This window comes from Etheostoma cragini, chromosome 5, assembly GCF_013103735.1.
Source record: "Etheostoma cragini isolate CJK2018 chromosome 5, CSU_Ecrag_1.0, whole genome shotgun sequence".
Taxonomy (NCBI): domain Eukaryota; kingdom Metazoa; phylum Chordata; class Actinopteri; order Perciformes; family Percidae; genus Etheostoma; species Etheostoma cragini.
In genome coordinates, this window is record NC_048411.1 from 24,381,043 (window position 1) to 24,398,690 (window position 17,648).

Here is a 17,648-nt window from a genome sequence, read left to right on the forward strand (position 1 = left end):
TTGGAAAATGGTCAAACACCGATGCAGCAATCACAATCTGAGGCAAAAGGCAACCATGAACAAATAACCTTGATCTGAAAAACAAGTATTGAATATTTACAACACAGTAGAAAAGTAACACAAGCACACAGGCCTTGGGCTGCCTTGAGGTCTCCAGTGCTATCTTAAAATATTGCTAACTGTTAGCTGGATTAACTTTAATTAGCAATAACTGCAATGTTTGGGACTTATCCATACAGCAATTTAACCACAACAATGATATGTTTGTATTAAAAACTAACCTTGTACCTGAATTTCAATTAAATGCCAAACATTTAACCGTTCTGTTGTCCTCGGGTCAAATTTGTAGAGATGGTCCAATACCATTTTTTACTTCCCGATACCAATTCTGATACCTGCACCTGCGTATCAGCTGATACTGAGTACTGATCTGATACCAGTGTGTCATATATTTTATTAACAACTGTATACTACTTTTCCTGTATGACTGTGATATGATTTCTATCTTTGTTGTCGGTCTGGCTCAGGACTCAACTCTCAAACGCCACAGAACTTTCTTTTTTATGCAGTTTGACAGTCAGTTATAACGGGAAAAGAACATAAATAAACTACTTTATGGTTAGTTATTTTCTTTAGGGCTTCATTACGTGGTATCGGCTCAGTGCATAAACTCCAGTATTTCCCGATACCACCGTTTTACGCAGCATCGGAGGATCGGTATCGGTATCAGAACATCTCTACAAATTTGACCTGTTCAAAGTTTCTGTATCAGAAATAGAGGTTACTTAAAACCAAATTGCTTCAACAATAACATGTGTTTTTGCAAGGAGGATTGGATCATTACTCTCATTGTGTGGGTTTTATTCAACTTTATAGCATTTGAAAAAGAAATTGAAATAGTTTCAAGACAGTTTCCTGACTAAACGTTGATGTATATCAGTCTGTGATGCACTCCACATCCTCTGATTTTAATTGTTAGTCAAAATAATTCATCATTTCTGCATTTTTTTTAAACTCAGAAACAAGGTATGAGTTAATTTTAATGAGGGTTATTGACCATGAATTCCAGAAATAGGTGTAACACCAGTGGTAATGGGTTGGAATGAAGTTGGCTAAGAAGACACTTTACAGCCAAAACCGAAGGAGGACAACCAAAGGGTTTTTATCAAACTGGTTGAAATACACAAAGTCCTAGTGACATGTTAGCGGAACATGTTTCCTCCTACATGTTCCAGTTGACTGAAAAATAAAATGTTGTTGAGTTGGTTTAGTATCAGTGAGCCTGTTGAAATGTTCATTCCTCACAGCGAGTGAAAGGTTTTGACATTGTTGAAGACAGCTGAGACGCCCTTACAGAGTGTGAGATCTCTGCTGGAAAACACACGTTTGGAGTAATAGAAGCAATCAAGGGAAGATACAGGATCTTGGTGAGTCAAATGGCTGAGAAAGCTGCTGGTTTCGAAGGTTTCTTGACCTGCCATGTGTGTTCAGAGACTTTCAGGGACTCTGTCTCTGAGCTGCAGCCACAGCTATTTTTCAATATGACTGAAACAGTTTTGGAAACAAACTAAAAGCAAAAAATGTCCCATTTATAAAACAAAATGCTCAAAGGGTCAAGTGATTGTAAACTTTGCACTGAAGGACTGAACTGAACTGACTGAACTGGCTGACTCCTTTGCTGAGAGGCAGAAAGCTGGGTCGTCTGAAACAGCAGAAGGAGCAAAGGTGGAGGTGGTGTCTTGTAAACATCCAGAAGAGACTAAATTATTCTGCAAGGAAGAGCAGAGAGCTGTGTGTCCTGTCTGTGAGTTTTCTCTCCACCAGGGTCACGAGGTGGTTCCTATAGAAAAAGCAGTCAGTGACCTGAAGGAGCAGATGAAATCTGACTTAAAGTCTCTAAAGGACAAGAGGGACAAATATGAAGAAGTGGAGAATACATACAAAGAAGTAATTCAACCTCTCTGTCAGACAGTATCTCTGCTGTTGAAGAAGAGCTGCAGAAACACAGCGTGCCCTTCCTCAGCAGTTATAAAGCCACTCAGACCAGAGCCAGAGTCCAGTGCTCACTGTCAGATCCACAGGTGGTCTCAGGAGTGCTGACAGATGTGGCCAAACATGTGGGCAACCTGTCGTTCAGAGTCTGGGAGAAGATGAGGGACAAGGTCCACTTCAGCTTCCTGACAATCCAGAGAGACACACTTACCTTGACACTGTTCTGAGCTTTGAGGGCTCAGGGAAACACAGCTGGGAGGTGGAGGTGGGAGACCATCCTTAGGGAAAGGCAAATGCTTCACCAAAATATGGCATCTGGTGTTTATTGCATGTTGAAGGAAAAGTTTGGAATGGAGATGGCAAGCCCATCAGAGTGAAGAAGAGTATCCAGAGGATCAGAGTCCAGCTGGACTATGACAGGGGGGAGGTGTCCTTCTACAACCCTGAAGACAAGACTCTTATCCATACTCATAGAGACACTTTCACTGAGAAACTCTTCCCATGGTTCCGTATTGGAAAGGCTGGTGATGCTAAAACTGCTGACATCAAAATCTGTTGGACTAAGATTTCTCTGTGGTGTTCAGGGAGGGTGCTGAGGTCTCAGTGCTGTATTAGATTTCTGTAATGGTGGTTGATTTTTACTTACAGACAATGCTAGTCTGTTCTTTTATTTTAAAGTAAAAGATTGAAATGAAGATATCCAGGTTAAAGATAAAATAGCATGTGATCTCTGTAAGCTAATCTTTTCTGTAGTCAAACATATGTTTGCAATATCAATGCATTTTATTATGTAGCCTATGTTTTGGGTTTATTACTTACACAATCAGTTATGTTTTACAAATAACAATTCTAAGGCATCCCACGTTTACATTTACAGTAAAATCCGATAATCTGATGTTGAGAAAAGTAAATGTCAGCTGTCAGTTATTTACTTAAAAGTCATCGTTAAAAGCATGAAGAGTGATTTACCTTGGACGGTATCTGACATCTCGCGATATCACGCGAGAATCGCAGGATCGCATTTCACGAGATCAGTCGTCTGGCGCGTCAGGTTAGGAAAGTGAAACTTAAAGTTAATTTCCACTTCGCTGAACGGAGCTGAGACGTCATCACAGCTGTGAGATTTTTATGCGAGAAAACACTTTTTTGAGCATTTGAAGCAGTCTAAAAAGGGGGCATTGTTGGTGAGTCTTGTTATTGAAAAGTAACTTCAGTAACAAATGGCTGAGAAAGCCCTTTTTTAATCAGTTGTCAATCCACCATCGGAGCTGAGACGTCATTTCAGGCCAAATTGCCGGGTTGTAACCTGTAATTCAAAGGGTCAGAGACTCAGTGAGTATTGTTGTTAAAGGATCACCTAACAGAGCAAATGGCTGAGAAAGCTGCTCTTCTTGGACGTTTCCTGAACTGCCATGTGTGTTCAGAGACTTTCAGTGACCCTGTGTCTCTGAGCTGCAACCACAGCTTCTGTTCAAACTGCCTGTATCAGTTCTGGGAACAAGCTAAAAACAAAAACTGTCCTATTTGTAAAACAAAGTCCTCCACAGATGAACCAGGAGTGAACTTTGCTCTGAAGGAACTGGCTGACTCCTTTGCTGAGAGGCAGAAGAATGATTCACCTGAGACGGAAACTGAAAAGGACAAAGAGGAAGTTGTGTGTGATAAACATCCAGAAGTCCCTTATTGGTTCTGTGAGGATGAAGATCGAGCTGTGTGTCCTGTCTGTGAGTTTTCTCTCCACCAGGGTCACAAGGTGGTTCCTATAGAAAAAGCAGTCAGTGACCTGAAGGAGCAGATTAAATCTGACTTAAAGTCTCTACAGGACAAGAGGGACAAATATGAAGAAGTGGAGAATACATACAATGAAGTAATTCAACACTCCAAGAAGCAGCTGTCATCCACAGAGAGGCAGATCAGAGCAGAGTTCAACAAGTTGCAACAGTTCCTGAAAGAGGAAGAGGAGTCCAGACTGGCTGCTCTGAGGGAGGAAGAGGAGCAGAAGGGGAAGACTATCAGCAGAGAGATGAAGATGATCCAGGAGCAGATCTCCTCTCTGTCAGACAGTATCTCTGCTGTTGAAGAAGAGCTGCAGAAACACAGCGTGCCATTCCTCAGCAGTTATAAAGCCACTCAGACCAGAGCCAGAGTCCAGTGCTCACTGTCAGATCCACAGCTGGTCTCAGGAGTGCTGACAGATGTGGCCAAACATCTGGGCAACCTGTCCTTCAGAGTCTGGGAGAAGATGAGGGACAAGGTCCACTTCAGTCCTGTCATTCTGGACCCAAACACTGCAAACTCCTGCCTTCATCTGTCTGATGTTCTGACCAGTGTGAGACGTGGAGACACCAAGCAGCAGCTTCCTGACAATCCAGAGAGATTCACTAAATATGCCTTGGTTCTGGGCTCTGAGGGGTTCAGCTCAGGGAAACACAGCTGGGAGGTGGAGGTGGGAGACCATCCTGACTGGGCACTGGGTTTGGCTAAAGAGTCAGTGGACAAGAAGGGGGAGCTATGTGTCTCACCAGAATATGGAATCTGGTGTTTATTTCATCGCAGTGGAAAATACAATAATGGAGCCAGTAAGACCGTCACAGTGAACAAGAGTCTCCAGAGGATCAGAGTCCAGCTGGACTATGACGGGGGGGAGGTGTCCTTCTACAACCCTGAAGACAAGACTTGCATCTGCATTCACAGAGACACTTTCACTGAGAAACTCTTACCATGGTTCAGTATTGGTACGGCTGGTGACTCTAAAACTGCTGACATCAAAATCTGCCAGACTGAGATTTCTCTGTGATGTTCAGGGAGCGTGCGGAGGTCTCAGTAATGTATGTAATCATTTAATTAGAAACTAAATTCTTAACATTTGCACATACACTTTATAAATGGTGGAACACATTGTATGTTGTATAATATACAGTATATTTCCAAAGCACAGATTAAAAAACTAAAGCTGATGTTCAGAGGTCTCAGTGAGTGTATTAGATTTGTTTTAAGGGTGGTGTTTTTTTGACAGTTTTTGACAATATCAGTTGTCAAATCAGTATATATTTCCGAAGCACTTATGTGGCATTATGCTGCATTTCATGTGAGATTTTACTCTGATCTACAGATTTTTTTTTCCAAACAATGAGCAACAACTTCTAAGTTTGCATGAAAAATACTTCTATTTTAAATCATGTAACCACAGAAAGCCTCATCTCATTTTGTTCTTTTGACATTTGTCAATTACTTTTTTGGGGTTTAATGGTGAATGTTTACCTTTTGTAAATAAACTGTTCAGTTCCTTCAGTTTGGCAGAAGTAGATTTTTTTCTTTTTTTTTCTTTTAACACACCATTGTTTTATATGCAAATAATACAGTGTAGCAGGGATGTTCAATACAAATCCAAATTATTGAGCACTCAAGTGGCGGCCTGTTATTTTGTGTGACTGTATCATTTTCACTTAAATTCAGATGTTGTGGAAAGAGATCGCTAATTGATAAAACACTTTATTTATTCCATTGTCTTCTGTTTCGTTCCATTTCTGTTGGTGTTGGAGAACAAGTCCGCTCACCTGTTTAGTGCAATGTAGGAATGCATACACGTGGTGAGGGACAGTGTATGCACCGACACTGCTGTGCTGCAGTTGTCCTGTCCAGTCTAGGCTTTCCCAACAACCCTGTCCAGGACCTGGTTCCAGTTACAGCAGAACGAACATGTGTAAAGATATTTGGAAATACAAAAAGTAATGAAAATACCTACAGTATGTGAGGAATATTAAAAACTATCCCCATCCTGTAGAATGGGTGGATTGGTGAGGAAGTTAGGGACGGCCAATGCTGTCCTCTAGTGGCCAACCATTGTACTGGATTCATTTGGAAAATAGTCAAACACTGATGCAGCAATCACAATCTGGGGCAAAAGGCAACCATGAACAAATAGCCTTTTAAATATTTACAACCCAAATTGGTCCAGTACAGAAGCAAAGTAGCACAAGCACACAGGCCTTGTGCTACCTTAAAATATGGCTCTGACAATCCAGAGAGACATACTGTACTTACTATGACACTGTTCTAGGCGCTGAGGGCTTCAGCTCAGGGAAACACAGCTGGGCAGTGGAGGTGGGAGACCATCCTTTCTGGCTTCAGAGTCTGGGAGAAGATGAGGGACAAGGTCCACTTCAGTCCTGTCATTCTGGACCCAAACACTGCAAACTCCTGGCTTCATCTGTCTTATGATCTGACCAGTGTGAGACATGGAGACACCAAGCAGCAGCTTCCTGACAATCCAGAGAGACACACTTACTATGCAGTGGTTCTGGGCTCTAAGGGGTTCAGCTCAGGGAAACACAGCTGGGAGGGGAAGATGGGAGATAATCCTGACTGGACATTAGGTTTGGTTAAAGAGTCAGCTGAGAGGAAGGGGGAGTTACTTGCTACATGTGGAGTCTGGTGTATATGCATTCCAGCAGAAAATACATTGATGTTATTGGTAAGAAGGTCAGAGTGAAGAAGAGTCTCCAGAGTCCAGCTGGACTATGACAGATGGGAGGTGTCCTTCTACAATCCTGAAGACAAGACTCACATCTGCACTCACAGAGAAACCTTTACTGAGAAACTCTTTCCATATTTTGGTATTGATGCGGCTGGTGACTCTAAAACTGCTAACATCAATATCTGTCAAACAGATTTCTCTGTGATGTTCAGGGAGCGTGCGCTGGTCTGAGTGATTTATTCAATTTTTTTAAATGTTTTTTTTTGTCAGTTACTGACAAATCCAGTTAGTTCTTTATAGGAGTAAATTGTCTAATTTGAGAGTAAATAAGGAACTGTAAGGATCCAGGTTAAAGAAATACGATTTTCACTCCTTCAGCAAATGACATAATGGAACACATAACATGGTTGTTGTGTAATATACAATATATTTCTAAAGCACATAATGACAAATTAAAGCTGAAATGTAGGCAAAATTAGATGTGTGCAGCATTCTTACAAAAATTTAGTTAAGTTTGATCTTTTGACTTCATTTTCAAATGTTCCCAGTATGAGCATCAACCTTAAGATGTACTTTGCAAAATAGACCAAAGAGAGAATTTTTATGTAACAGCAAAGAATGTTAAATAGTAAAAGGTTACTGACAGTTGTCACCTTAATTTCTAACTAATCTGTATGATTCCACAGAAGCATTCATTTCAATTATTTAACCTTCATGAAGGCTGAGCTGCTGTTTATTCTTGTTAATGTTAGCTGTCCATTACGTAACCTACTGCATAGAATACTGTAGAGTCACTTTATGCTGGATTCAAAAACTTCTTGATTTCTGTCCCAAGTTACTTGTATCAATAAACATCACAATTTTGCTGCAATTTGATGTGTTTGCAAACATTGAAACTGATTCACTTTTCTATTTAAATGATCATTTTATTGATAACACCTTAACACATTTTCTCAAAGTTATAGAAACACGTGTAGCATGTAAGAGAATAGAGCAATAATCCGAAGAATCAGAGAAGTAGAGGATTAATATTATTATACAGAAGAAACCCAAAGTGACAAAAAGAGACAAAGGAGAAACTAGAAAGAGCTGACAGCAGAGAAATTATTAAAATCAGGTTGGAAACAGAGGGAATGGGAGAAGAGTGAAAGACACCCTAGGAAGAGAAGCCAACTCAGTGTTGTCAGTGCAACTTAGTCACTGGCTGGAGAAAGAAGATGGCCGAGGTTCAGAGTGAACACGGTGGCTCCAGTTTATCTTCTTCATCTGACTAAACAGCTGAAAGGAAGGCAGCCGAGCTCGCACCGACCTCAAATGACCAGGGCTGCATCATGTCAGCTTTGATCATACACAATCATGATTTATCATTTAATTTGGTTAAGAATGTATAAAATGTGAAAACAGTTTGTGATTTAATTGAATCCCCAAAATAACAGAGGAAAACATCATGATCATGGCCTGTAATCAGGACGGTCATTTTGGTCATAATTGTGCCGCCCTGATAATTAATTATAATTAAAGCTTTTTCTAATTCTACAGTGATAAACTGCTGTTGTCTGACTGCATACCCTGTTACAATTGACACTAAAATCTACTTATTGTGCAGCTACATCAGAAGCATCAAAGAGCCGTCCATCTGTGTGTTTGTGCGTTACCCTGTGTGACTGCCCCCCCCTTCTGGAGCTCACTCACTCTTTGAAACTGCTTCAAATCTGGCAGTTGGACTCAAGTGCTGTTTCTCAAATTGACATGCAGGCTTATTGAAGCAGTCACTCCTGGTGCTGATGCTTAACAAGCGCTCCTCGTGTTCTCTCAGCTACGTACAAAAGGCAGCCTTTCTGCACTGACAACACAGAGCGCCACAGAAAAGCATGCAAGATAATCTTCATCACATCATCATCATCACCACCACCACTGTCAACATCCTTTTTTCGTCCCACAGTCATTAACATCATCATCCGGATCCTCTTGAGACAAAAATATTTATATGCACTTTAAAAGCTGGGAAAATAGACAGAGAGGCCGAGTAGACCAGCATTCAGTAGAAAATGAGAAAACAAATGAATAGGAAAACACCTAAAAACGAGTTGACTTGTCATGCAAAGAAAATGCCAGCTACGCTGCTAGTTAGTTGCATTTATGTAATACTGTGAACTCCCTCGTTCTAAATATGTGAATCTTATATTGATTTTCAAGGCTAGTAAAACACACTAAGAAGAACGACAACTTTGCAATGTACATGCTGCTATCTCTTCTTTTTTGGAAGGCGGAGTAGGGTAGGGGGTCATGGTTAGCACGATCACACATGAACGCCTTAGGGTAACCGTTGACCTTTTAGTAATAGAACAGGGCCATGTCGGCAATAACACTGTTACTGGATGAGACACGAGTAGAATACAACAACTCAGTGGCTAACTTTGAAAAAAAGCTTCATCACCTCAAAAAAAGAAAAAAGAAAGCGATAAAGCTTTGGAGGGATAATTCACTCCAAAATTCAATCCTGTATCATGAGTTTTAAAGTCATAGATGTCCACTCTGGCAAAGTGGTAATGACCTAAGTGGAGGTAAAACAATGGACATCATAAAACAGAAAAAAATGATGTCAACTTCAATCTAAAATTTCACCAAAAAAAAAGCAGAAAAAGAAAAGGTAATTCACACCATGTTGGTCATTACAGAAAAGCACATGCAGGATGCAAATTGGGTTTACTATCCCGTTAAAACAGTCATGTTTTACATGGAGCGGTGTCCCTTTGAACAGCAATAGACAGTACTTACACAAGTGCACGAGCCGTACAACTAAACCAAAACAAAAAGAGAAGAGCACAATAAAATCTTTCCACTAAAATAAATAAATACACTTACAAAATAAATAGAAACCTGAGGACTATTCACCAAACTGACTGCCTGACCTCTTTAATATCTTGGTCTGACCAATAGGGGCGAGACAAATGTGAAGGCAGCCAATGGTGGACGAGCAAAGTACGGAAGAGCTGATGGCAAGTCAAACCCCCACAAAAACAGTTTTCAATGCTGCAAAGTAATCCCGTCACCCCTGGCACAAGCACTTTATATCATAAAAAGCTGATAAAACATGAAAAACATAATAAATAGATAAAAAAGAGATTCAATCATAAGAAAAAAAAGCCCTGGGCTGAAGGCAGGGGACTGATACGTCCTCCGAAATAAAGCCTTCTCCTTCCATCTCTCACACAACATACATCTTCAATATTTCTCCTGACTTGGAAAGAATACATAGAGAGCAACAGATGTACTGTAAATACTTTCACTCACACACACACACACACACACACACACACACACACACACACACGCACAAATATTGCACACTGTGGCAAAGGACTGCCCTCCGAACAAAGAAGCCCTAAGCAAACCTCACTACCTGCAGACGTTTATGATCTTATGGTACGGCAGAAAACGCTTCACACACACTCGTGGAGGTTTCAAGCATACACACCCTTGATTCTCCATTATGATATGGGTCTATAAGTGTATGTGCTTTGAATAAGCAAAGAGGCAGTGGCACCATCTTTCTGCACTATAGCTGTGGAAGTGAGAAAGGTCAGGCGTCCTCTGGGATTCTGTTTTTAGAGCACTGACTTCTTTTGTTTGTCATTTGGATGTTGTGTTCCCCACAGCACCGAGATTTAGTGAGTTAAATATATAGGAAAAGAGCACGGAACTCTAAAGTAGGTTTCAGCTGTCGCCTAGCAACAGCAGAAGCCACTGACCCCCCAGCACCTTTTCAACACCAATAGTCTGAAAAACAAACACTTGTGGAAAGACAGATCGACGCTAAACTGAGCAAACTACTGTGAGCAAAACATAGTGCTTAGTTTCTTTTCATGAGAAAATATTGCAATTATAACAAGATACTTTGATGTTATAGTTTGGCGTATTTTTCTTATACCACGCCATAATAACAGGAAGCCTTTTTCATAAGATCCCAAGTTGGTTTAACAAGAGATAACATTAAATTTTTGAAAATATCTTTTACGTTCTTTCACATCTGTTAATGAGTTTTACCGAGCAGTTAACCTGATCAGATAAATGAGGCATTTAGTAATGTCCAAATATTAAGTTTCACACAGTTTCTACAAAGGTTAATTGGGGTGAATTCTTCTCCTTAAACTACAGCTGTGATTTGAGTATTTTTACAATAGGACAGCCTAGAATAAAATGTTTGTTGTATAGAAACACTATATTATTCCAACATGTTAGTGTCCAGTTAAACCTGTTTAGGTTTCTCTGGTCCAAGATCAACCTAGTCCAGAACTACTTTAAAACAGGACTTGGATTTGTGTCCATGCAGTCTGTGGTAACCCTCCACCTCATTTAGGAGAAATTATGCTAGCTGTAAGAGTTCTTTCTTCAGTATAGCCACACGTTTAAATAATGTTCTAAATGTATGCCTGTACACATCTGTGCTCAATCAAAGCAGAATCTGACTTAAAATGTGTCATCCCAAAAGTTGAATTCAAATTAAATGATTCCTTTAAAGAATAATAGTCTGTTTCTCTGATCTTGGCTACGATATCTCCTCTTTGGATTGGATGCTTTTCTCGTTACAACATGTAACAAACAAATCATTTCTTCTTATCCAACAACACACTAACTTATTTTGTGACGATGTGAAAGTAGATGTGTTATTATAATGTAAGGAACATCGTCACCAACAGAAAAAAAAGTTTTTCTTTCTTTGTTTTCAGTTTTTAGAGCTCACCATTCAAGATGCGAAAGCGCAGGACATTCTCCCATTATGGTGTTATCCATGGAGATGGAAAAGTGAGTTCATGATTAAATTCTTGTTGCATGCCGTTTTTGCCACCTTTGTAAGTGTGAAACGTTCAGTTTGAAGCAGAAAGACACTGAGCTCAGCTAACTCCTCCTCCGGCTGCTCACGTTGCAACAAGGGAAAAGCAACAGGTTCCTTAACCTGTACAGTCCTCATGTTTGGACTAGAACACACTTTGTGTCTGGTTTAAATAACCACAAACACACACAAACACAAACACAAACACAAACACACACACACACACACACACACACACACACACACACACACACACACACACACACACACACACACACACACATCACCACCAGACACACCCCTTAAAAAAAAAAGGAAACTCGAAAAACAAACAAACTAAAACGTGTTGACCATGAATTTGGGTGCAGAATTATAGCTCACATACAGGAAGCAAATTACAAAAAAACTGCCAATATAACTGTCCACTTAAATAGCCACAATAGAAAACAGCCACTGTTATTATTGGGGAGAAAAAACATGCTTTCTTAAAAAGCTAGAGAGAAAAACAAAAAAAGATTTCCTTCAACTCTAGTAACCACTGGCATTGAGTATTTCGAATTATACAAATTACATATACAATAACAAATGTGTAATAATAATAATAATAATAATAATAATAATAATAATAATAATAATAATGGTAATAATAGAGTCCTGATAATTATAGATTTGACTTAAAACTTTACATACTGTAATTCCAGTGCAGTGTTTATGTCACACAAGTGTGGGTTCACAGGAGGACAGGGTTGGTGTCACAAAATTTGCGGAATTGCGGAGAGACCACAGGAAGAAGGTATCACACCGAGTGCTGAAAAATCCCCCCCCAGCCACACCCCACCCATCACCCAGTATGCCGGAGGGAAGAGGAAGAAACCAGAGGGGTGAAAGATGTAAAGCTGTTTGTTTGATACTTGTCAGAAGATGAAGATGAGGGCAGGTGACAGACGAGTGGGCAGTAGTAGTAAAAGAAGAGATGCATGCTGGGGGGTTGAGGCTGGGCGTCCAAGAGGGAGGGTTTGTTGTTGAAGGGCCCATCCCCAAACCAAAGCTGGACTTGTTCTTTCATCCCTTCCCTTCTCCTCCTCTCTCCAGCAGAGCACCCCTGACAGACATAACTATGGCAGTCAACCTGGAAAAGAAAACAACGTAAAATAAAATAAATATATGTCAATGAAATTGTGACTGACATCAGCGCAGGCGCAGCCTACTTGACATTTGGGGGAAAATGCTTATTAGTTTTTTTGATTAAAGTTAGATTAGAGCACATGTGTCAAACTCAAGGCCTGCATGCAAAATGCGCCCCCTGCAAATTTTGATTTGGCTCACATATCAATTTTAGGTTCACAATACATTTTGGCCAGTTGTGCACCAAACTAAATACACAATGTGTCACTCCAATGACATGACTTTCAAAGCAGAATTTGTCAGATTTACCATTAAATCTAATTTAACTTTAAATTCCCACAGAACAAGAGGGTTTTTATATTCAGGCTGACAAACAGGTTGTTTGAAAATGTAACATTTGTTTTGCTTGATTTGCTAAATTCTATAATGCTAAGGAACTCCGCTGACTTTTTAGGGCTTTATGTTGACTGAAGTGTGACAACAGTTGAAAATAGTGACAAACAAGCAACAAAACCTTCCAAAAACCAACAATAAAAAATAAAAATAAAAGTGAGAAAAACAACTGAAAACAACCGGGTTTCTTTGTGTTGTAATTTTAAATTCAGTTGATTAATAAAGACTACTGTTAACTGCTCCTCAGATCTATGCATGGTGAATCCAGATAGCTAGCTAGATTATCTGTCCAATCTGAGTTTTCTCTTGCAAGGTCTTTGCATCGGCATCAGAGTTTAGCACCGCCCATGCTGATTCTGATTGGTTTAAAGAAATGACATTAAACCAGAGCACGTTTTCCTCCCATCCCCGAAAGCTATGTGGAGTAGCCAGACCCTCCCTCAGCGCACTTTGGAGGAGGGTTTGGCAGAGCAAGGCTAGTCCAAAAGTCCGACAGGCACCTCTAAAACTTCATTTTACACTTTTACAAACACTATATAGGTTCTAGTAGGTAGATTTCTAAATTTTAAACTTCCTGAACACCTTCTGCTGTCAGGTTTGCTGTAGTCCGTACCTCACTGGAGTGGCGCAGCTGGTGCGCCTGAGCAGTGGAAGTGGATGTTCTGCCACTTGCTGTCTCTGCGATGCCAGACGCGAGTCTCCTCCGACTGGCTGGACCGTGGCCGACCCTGGTTGTCAACAAACTGAGTCAGGCGGATGTACGCGATGCAGGCAGCGTCCTCGCCAATCAGGTGGACGTGGGGGTTCAGGATGGTGGTATGGATGGGCTTGCTGTTCTTAGCCAGAACTGAAAAGATGACAAGAACAATGTCAGGAGAAAAATTGAGCAAGGTTTGGATTTTGAGGACATGTTCAACAAAGTGTGTAATGTGATGTGAAAATGTAACACTAATCATCTCAGTTTCTGTGGAGTTCAATTAAATTCAATTAAATTCAAAGTATTAGAACATAATAGTAATCTCAAGAAACACAGACAGACACAGGCTCTTGGTAAGCCATATCTGACAGTGCCAGTTGGGGTATTTATAGTCACAAATAAAGATAATGGAACTATGACTAGAAATAGTAGTTGTAGTAGTTCATGGCGTAGTTGGAAGTGGCTGTGGAATATCATTGGCAACTCTAGCTTTTGTTAGATTTCTTTCCTTTCATTTTTCATTTGGTGCTTCCTGTGAAAATATTTCCTAATGTGGTCTATTTCTGACACCTGAAACTAGCAAAAGGAAATATCTACAGGCGCTAAATGAGAAGACCGACCACATCTTTTTGAGGCACATTTTGTGATTCAAACAAATCGTATGGTTCCACTAAAAGTTAAGATAAAGAAGATTGAAAAAATTTATTATAGGAAATAAACATTATTTAAAAATAAAAACAGCAATACATCTATTAATCTTACGGTTCTCAAAGTAGAACCGGTGGAAGTCCATCCCCTCTACCAGGTTGCCGAGCGCCTCCGGCTCAAATGAAGTCAGTCCAGGGTCGCAGATCTTACTGAAGAGGAGCAGTACATGTTTATAAAGAGCAGGACATGTTTATAAAGGTAAACATTCATTTTAAATTATGCATTTGAACACAAAAGATGCAGACTCACGCGTAAGCCTCGAAGTCTCCATTGTTGATTGCTTCTATCAGCTGCTCAGTGATCTTGATAATTTCTTGTTTGCGTACTGCAGAGGACAGCAGGCACAGAGGTTAATCAGAGGTGATCCCAATCACAATTTTGACAGATGGAGAGCAGTTGTTTTTTCATTCATTTTAATTTTCACACAACAACACAGATGCACAGGCAAGTTTGAACCCCAACATACTGTACATTCATACTCCCTGAAAAACTGAAACTAAAGTTTCAACTTCTCTTGTTGTTTATAATGAGTTGAAAAATGTATAGTGAAATAACTGTAATTGTGTTCAGCATGGATTCTATACAACAAACATTGACACCATACAAGTTAAGTCACTCTTGAATTAGTTTGGGAATGAATTTCAAAGAAAACACAAACATCCACACACATACAATAGAAACCCTTGTGATCCTGAACGACTGTCAAAGACACCGTAATACAAACACACACAAGGAACTTCCTTATATCACCACAAGCAAGGTCACCTGTGTATTTAAAGGCATCACAACCATTCAAAAGCAACCAAACGATGCATAAATCTTTGTGCAGTCAGCAGTGCTTTCCATGGTAGACGGAAAGAAGTTAATAAGGCTCAGAAGCAAAAAGCACACCCATCCAAATGCTTCAATTTCCAACTTGGCTGACAAAGGAGCAGTTGACGACAATGTACTTTACTTTATGTACCGGTTTACCAAATGCAGAACACACTGACTGTTAAATATGCTTGCTCACGCACAGGCCCGCGAGTTAATGTTATTTCATTACTGCCCCATGTTTGGCTTATATGCATAGGGTCAGGGTGGGACATGCTTGGTACTCACTCTGGGAGGAAGAAAGGGAAAGGCTGGAGGGGGAGGGAGGGGGAGGTGGCGAGGTGGTGTGTGCACGTGGAGGGGTGGGCCTGGCGCTAGGTACCGGCGCCGGAGCAGCGTCGACCTCGGGTGCAGGGGCCGCAGGCACCCTGCGAACACTGCTTACCAAGTCTGTGAGCCGAGACACTGTGTGCCGTCCAGGCAGGATGGATGAATGGATGGGTGGAGGAATGCAAAAGAACAGATTAGATAATAAATAAATATTTACTTATTTCTTTATTCCTTTATTTGTGGTTCCAGTAAGTAAACCACAGTGTCTGCAATCTTACTAATTACTAATACAAAAAAACTACTTTGTTTTGCACTACATACTCAGAGGAAAATTCAGCGCTCCGTTCCTTCATTCATCTGAAGCCCTCTATTTTTAAATGTCTAATTCTACTTCAAATATAAAGCACATAATTTAAACTAGAATTACTGACTTGAAGTTGTATGCTTCCGCCAACCAGATAAGTTGCAGTTTACATCTATGTCTGTCTGGACTCATGTAATATATTTAGTAAAGACTTTGAAGGAAATTAATAAAAGCTGTTAAGGGTATATTGGTATATCTTGGTATATACTATTTGGACCCAAATGTTTGATCCTTTTGTGTAAATAAAATAACTAGAGCTTGGAAATAAGCTGCTTTACTCCTTTTCCTTTCTTTCAAAAATTAAGCAAATAAAAAAGCCCATGGCCACTTATTTTGCTTCCAATGATCCTTTACTATACACTCCCTGTTCTAGCTCTTTTCTACTTACTCTGCATGGGGACAACAGGGGTGTGTGGAGGGCAGGGTGCGGAGAGAGCAGCAGGAGGTGGAGTGCTGGTTCTCCCTTCCCCGTCGAATGTGGGCCCTGAGCCCCTACGCACTGATCCCAGCAGGTCAGCAAACTTTGTAGCTGCTCAGGGAAGTACAGTAGAAAGGGAGGAACACTGACATGGAAGGTTGACCATAGCATTGTAGCCTGAATGAACAACAAATGTTGCCCTGGAGAGCACTAAGACAAGGCGGCGACTCAGCCAAACAAACAAAAAAGGGAAGATATATCAAGCATTAAAGACAGAGTTGGTAATGTTGAAAAGCTAGCAAGATTCAAAAGCAGCATCTCCTCAGGGCTCCAGCTAACCCCGTCCCCCCACCCTAAGGGCTCCGACCCACACACAGACGTGCAAGAGCACTGCTGTGACGCTGGGCGGAGGAAGGACCACAATTTTACTTCATGTCTTACTGGTAAGCAAACACCTAATACCGAATGTTTAAACCAAAAATAACTGTAGCCTTAGGCTTGTACACCAGTGGGGAAAGGAGGCATTTCATTGGTTCTTTCCAAGTGGACCGCAAGGTTTACAGCAGCTACGATGATGACGGACCTTTTTCACTATCTTGTCAGAGCCCATAACTTATTTAATGCTGTTGGGGTGAGTGAGGATGGCATAGTGGGAGAGTAGAAATACTACAAAGCATCTCACTGTTTTTCCGAGAATGGCTTGTTGATTATTTATGTTGTTATTTAATGTTTTAGACTGTCTGATAGTAAGACGTGGGAGTGGGGCTGACTTACACAACTCTAGTTGAGGAATAAAGTCAGGGTACAGTTAAAGCGGGATTTAGTGGTGCTAAATGGCAGCAGATGTATGCTTTTAATACATGCAGGGATGCTGAATGGAATACACATAAGGAAGGATTTTGTCAAGGTGAATTCCTGGAGCATATGCATGTGTGTGTGTTATAGGCTGCATTTGGCGGCCCATGCTGACTTACAGTACACAGCAGCTGAGGAGCCCTGAGAGCTATCTGGCTCGGAGCTTGTGCTGGACTGCGCCTTAAGCGAGCTGTTGTCTAAGCTCTTTCCTGATATGCACACACAAGCAGATGAATAACACACATGAGAGAGATGAGAGAAGAAATCCAGCCACACATATTGCACACACACAAAAAAAAAAGAGCAACGAATGATAATGTGAGATGACATGGAGGGGGCAGATAAATACAAGGCCTGTGTATGATCATTGTACTTCATGAAATTGTGTTTAATTAGGATGTGTGAAATAAACGAAACTAAACGAAAGATGATAGACCCAATCCCGCTCTTAGAAATGATGGCTACTTTTCACTGACAGTCCTGTGTCACCAGATCTCGTTGAAAAAGAAAAACAAACATTTTCCTCACTATCCTAGTTAATGGCTCCATTACCTCAGGATTTACCACTGTAGCTGCTGCTGCTGCATGTGAGGTTTTACTGAGGCTCTAATAAAAGTCTTGCCAGTGATGGCCGTGAAAGCG

The 17,648-nt window shown here is 40.7% G+C and overlaps 2 protein-coding genes across 52 annotated transcripts in view; one reads left to right on the plus strand and one right to left on the minus strand.

Moving 5' to 3' along the window:
• The window catches only part of LOC117944573 (nuclear factor 7, brain-like), a 40,121-nt gene that overhangs the window by 15,307 nt on the left and 7,166 nt on the right, over positions 1-17,648 (plus strand). Inside the window, exons 3-5 of one of the 2 annotated variants that reach the window (XM_034871524.1) lie at positions 2,372-2,375; positions 3,359-4,246; positions 6,149-6,511. In XM_034871524.1, coding sequence (XP_034727415.1) covers positions 2,372-2,375; positions 3,359-4,246; positions 6,149-6,484 — 1,228 coding nt within the window. In that variant the 3' untranslated portion in view covers positions 6,485-6,511. Of the gene's footprint in view, positions 1-2,371; positions 2,376-3,358; positions 4,802-6,148; positions 6,512-17,648 lie in introns of those variants that run through there. The other variant, XM_034871523.1, reaches the window with a different exon arrangement.
• The window catches only part of camk2b1 (calcium/calmodulin-dependent protein kinase (CaM kinase) II beta 1), a 72,388-nt gene continuing 62,114 nt past the window's right edge, over positions 7,375-17,648 (minus strand). For 27 of the 50 annotated variants that reach the window (XM_034871485.1, XM_034871478.1, XM_034871480.1 and 24 more), the window contains 7 exons: positions 17,126-17,215; positions 16,122-16,265; positions 15,328-15,504; positions 14,476-14,551; positions 14,281-14,375; positions 13,435-13,668; positions 7,375-12,432 (listed from right to left, as the gene is read on the minus strand). In XM_034871485.1, coding sequence (XP_034727376.1) covers positions 13,436-13,668; positions 14,281-14,375; positions 14,476-14,551; positions 15,328-15,504; positions 16,122-16,265; positions 17,126-17,215 — 815 coding nt within the window. In that variant the 3' untranslated portion in view covers positions 7,375-12,432; position 13,435. Of the gene's footprint in view, positions 12,433-13,434; positions 13,669-14,280; positions 14,376-14,475; positions 14,552-15,327; positions 15,505-16,121; positions 16,266-17,125; positions 17,216-17,648 lie in introns of those variants that run through there. The other 23 variants (XM_034871500.1, XM_034871495.1, XM_034871499.1 and 20 more) reach the window with 3 other exon arrangements.